Source organism: Lichtheimia ornata, assembly GCF_029851405.1.
Source record: "Lichtheimia ornata isolate CBS 291.66 chromosome Unknown scaffold00140, whole genome shotgun sequence".
Taxonomy (NCBI): Eukaryota; Fungi; Mucoromycota; class Mucoromycetes; order Mucorales; family Lichtheimiaceae; genus Lichtheimia; species Lichtheimia ornata.
In genome coordinates, this window is record NW_026695459.1 from 29,680 (window position 1) to 34,479 (window position 4,800).

At 43.4% G+C, this 4,800-nt stretch overlaps 1 protein-coding gene across 1 annotated transcript; it reads left to right on the forward strand.

Moving 5' to 3' along the window:
* Nucleotides 1-319: 319 nt before the first annotated feature.
* On the forward strand, nucleotides 320-990 carry O0I10_012632 (uncharacterized protein; the record flags this gene model as incomplete). Its single annotated transcript, XM_058492524.1, has 3 exons — nucleotides 320-377; nucleotides 439-560; nucleotides 625-990. The coding sequence occupies 3 exons, from the start codon at nucleotides 320-322 to the stop codon at nucleotides 988-990; spliced, it is 546 nt and encodes a 181-aa protein (XP_058336725.1).
* Nucleotides 991-4,800: the final 3,810 nt, after the last annotated feature.

The window sequence follows — 4,800 nt, forward strand, 5'->3', positions numbered from 1 at the left end:
AAAGTGATCGATCGCCACAATGAAAAGGAAGGAGACGCAATATTTTTATTCATTCCAAATAACTGCTAACCCATACCTTTGTTAATCAAATGGAAAATGGGGTCCCGTGATAATCCAGTTTTGTATAAAATATGGCTGTACGTGGGATATAGTATGCTTAGGCCATTGAAGGGAGGGAATAATTATGGCGGGAAGGTCAAAGGAGTTTCCGTATATGTGATTCCTAGAGTCACACAGAGACATAAGCACTTTTTCCACGTTTTGGAAACGCTCCCTTGCTGTATCCCACACCCACACAATACACCCACAACGTATACTCATGAGGTCGGCTTCTATTAGGGAAGAATTGGAAGCAATTACAAGTTCTTATGATTATGGTATGCTAGACGACTCTTGCATAATGCTACAGTGCTTGTCAACGTGCTAATGTCATTTAAGGCATTGTCCCGGGATCCGCCACAGCCTTCCATCTTGACGAAGCCATGGGGTTTGGTCGAGTGGATCTCACGTTGCTAGAAGGTGTCATGGTGATTATTGAAGTGAACCAACAAGGCTACAAGGTAAGTGGTTGGCGTATTGTATTGGATCAATGATGATGATGCCCATTGTTGTTTGCTGGCATAGGTGGTCTCACAATCAGCCCTCTTTTGTGGACCGGCAGCTGAACAAGCGACCAAAACAATCGAAGGATACATGGATCACCCCTTTGAGACCGTGGAAAATCTATTGATGTCCATATCCCCCTTGTTTGCTGAAAGGTTTCGACAAGTGCTCTGCCAAAAACTTGACAATATCAACAACCAATCTGCCCCATCATCCACTCCAGCACAATCGGAAGACCTAACAGCATCAACAACCTTCCATAATTTCGATCCCGTGCTACCACCACAACCATCATCATCATCAGCACAACCGCCAACACCACAACAACAAGACCTATACCCCACATCACATTCGTTTCTGCATCAACCTCCAACCATGTTTGAATAATATCACTTTTGCACACACACACACACAATATTCCTCCTCCTATGTCAATTCATTGCTGTACAACAAGTAGGCAACCTATTGTTCAATAAATATCATCCATCGTCCTTTTCTTGTATACAAACAACAACATCTATCACGTTACTTCATCATCCACCCTTACTTATCATTCTCTACTATCTCTATTTGCGTTGTTTCATACAGATTACTACTATGTAACGCTTGTCCAAGTACCATCAAGTATTGCCATGTCAACGGAAATGAAAATAAGGATGTAGTCAAGGATCTTTTGCAAGCGTGGTATTGGTATAATTTGCGATGGCACATGAGTGGGAATATAGCAGAGATCACAAATGCAAAAAGGCGCCTAAAAACCTATAACGTTATCAAGGCGAGGTACCAAATAGGCCATCAGCACAATCGTCGCACTGAGTATCAGCGTGAGTATCCCAAGTAACACCCGACCACATCTCGGATTCTCCTTGTACCACACGTCGATCTTTGGATGCCGTAATAAAGCGAGTTGCCATCTTCCACCCACTGATGCAGATGAAAGGGTCAGCTGTCTTATTGGTTACCATGAAATTTACTGTTGTACCTTGCCACAATCAACCACTTCTTTGTTCGCCTTCCAATTTGGGTTGTTTTACGTACGGTAGTGGACGAGGGATAGCTGTAGTAAACATACCACAAGAGCCACATGCTGTTTTATGAAACGAATAGATTTGCAAGTTGAACCATTCACCTCTTTTGTATCATTTCCAATACGAAAGGTCGACGACACACTTGATAAATCCAAGCACCCCGACTCAGTTAAATATGCAGCTTTTCCGCTGCTAGCTTCGCGTCTCTTCCATATCGCACACATTCAAGTACAACTGGATTTTGCGAACGATTGTCCTGCTTCAACTCATCATGTCAGTCCTACAACTATCTTGAACCGATTGTCTTTGACTCCATGGAAAGTCCATGGCGTGTGCACCCCACTACAACACACGCCTTCCTCTGACACAGCACCTTCTCTTGTACACTCATCTACCACAACCAATGTTAACAGCGTTCACTCCATCAGTTGCTATTAGCAAGGGCTTTTCACCATTGTCTTCAACAGCGTTCTTTCCCTGCAGCAACTTGCCTTACAGTCTTCGTTACGTGGACAGCAGATAGCCATTGTATAGAAGCAGCTTTATTTACGTGTAGCAACTTGTTTCAATACATATGGATCCCTATGGATGATGCCATTTCAACCATCAACTACTATTGCGCAATACAAACATTCTTCATCTGGTTGAGCTGCGATAGAAGATGACCAAGAAAGAGTTTGACCAACAGCCGGATGGAAAAGGAAGCGACCCAAGGGGGTCTTTGTATCAACATGTTGAAGTTGCAATGGTAATGGATGGATGGGTGGATGGGTGTAATCAAGCAAAGTAATAGGGGATTGTGATGTCGTTTTGGTTACTTGGCACGTCCCGATCAGGAAGGATAGATCATGTTACATGGATACGGGTGATGATAATGATGGCTGGATGGCATGGATGAGAGGACTTACATCTTTGACGAAAGGAGGTTTGTCGCCATGGATGGTATTGTGTATTGGATTCAAGACACGCACAGCAATTAGTTTGCAACCATGGATGAAGATTTTTATGGCGGCAGCAACTAAGGATACAATGACACAACGATACCCATTCATTCTACGTGGTCCACTTGATTGGTTTCGGGGATGAAAGGAGGATAGAAAGGTTGGGAGGCGAGATTGGATCATCTACATCATTGCATCGAGACGCTTTGGTTGCTTTCACCACATCACATTCTTTAAGTTTCCTTGGTCGTATGCTGATAGACGATAGGCAGTGGCAATTTTCAGGATAGTGCACAGGTTTAAATAGACGCTTGTATTATCAAAGATAATAAACCCATAGTCATGGTAACCAACAATAGGGCTTGTTACAAAGTTTAATCCATTGAAGGCTTAAGTCATTTACGTTTAGGAAAAAGTGAGCTTTGATACAACATGAAACGAGTGCATGCATATGCTTACTTATGGCACCTTTCAGCATCATGTGCCGCTATCTTGTATGCGTAATCTTGGATGAGTACGATCCAAGGAACAAACAATGTCATCCCCCTATTCTCACCCTTTCGCACGAATACTCTCGGATGCACTGATTCATTTTGTCCTGTTCACCATACCATGGTTCCATACGGTCTTCATAGGCGGATCTTACTATAGGGCAGGGACCATTATGCAGTCGCCACCAATAAGATTGACTCTTGAAGTCCCGCCCCCCTCGGCTTAATTGCACAACAAATGCTTCTGCATGTTTTGCTCTGTCAGGGACTAGCTACTTGAAATTGAACGAAGACCACTTCTCATATAGCATCACGCTTACGACGGCATAGGTAAAACATAAATGTGCCTGTATCTCTAAACCTTACAATCAAACGTGGGGTCTTTAATGGAACTAACCTGCTCGGCTGGGTGAAACGCAGTTTGTGTGGTAGTTTCGCGATCGAGGTGTCCATTCTCTGATTTCGCAAGTGTCGCCACCAGCCAAATGGGATCAGGTCGACCTCTTGAATTATTTTTCGACGACGACGAAAAATATTTTTTAGCTGGCAGCGACATTTGGCAAATCTTGGAATGGTCACATCGATCGTGAAACTGGCACACATGATCCTGTTGACCCCGGCGAGCAACTTTGTTCTATTAAAGACCCCGCAGTTCATTGTAAAGTTTAGAGATACAGTCACCTTTATGTTTTGCATATGCTGTATGGGAGATGCTATATGGGAAATGGTCTTTGTTCATTGTGAAGTAGCTGGACCCTGGCAGAGCAAAAGATGCAGAGGGACGTCTTTGTGTAACCCAGCTCATTTGCATGACTGGAAGGGATGATGGATGATATACTTTATGGTCTATCCACAATAGACGATATTGCACGCTATTAGCCATTTCTTCACAATCAGCATTGTTGCATACTCCACTGCATACGAACGATTCACCTGCTACAGACATTCATTTCCATGATTCAATTATCTTGATCCGAGCCGATTTGACTGAGATACGCTCAAGCAAGATTACATCAATCCACACATCATAGCATGCTCTATGTTGCTCAACTGATGTAATCGTGTTTGAGCGTAGCTCATTCAAATCAACTCGGATCAAGATAATCCAATCATGGAAATGTTGGGCTGGAGCAGGAGCATTGTTCACATGCCATAGAATGGACATCAGTACCGATTATGAGGAGATGGCTGTTAGCTCGCAATGTATGGGCTATTGTCAATAGTATACAGTATCATCCTTCCATCCTTCCGGTCATGCAAAGTAGCTGAGTTACACAAAGACGTCCCTCTGCATCTTTTGCTCTGCCAGGGTCCACCTACTTGACAATGAACAAAGACCACTCTTCATATAGCATCGTGCTTACAAACATAAAGATGCCTGTATCTCCAAACTTTCCAATGAAACGTGAGGTTTTTATTAGAGCAATGGGCTCGGCTTGGCCAACAGCACCTTGTGTGAAAGTTTTACGTTCAATGTCGCAAACAGCCCAAAAAATATTTTTTGGTCGTCGTCGTCGTCGAAGAGGTCGACTCCCAGATCCAGTTTGGCTGGTGGCGACATTGCGAAATCTGGGATCGCCCACGATGAACTTCATACTTTGACACAAGATTCCTTTGACCCCGACAAGCACGTTGATCTATTTAAGAGCCCACGTTTGATTGTAAAATTTGGAGATACAGGCACCTTTATGTTTGTAAGCCTGATGCTATATGAGAAGTGGTCTTTGTTCATTGTCA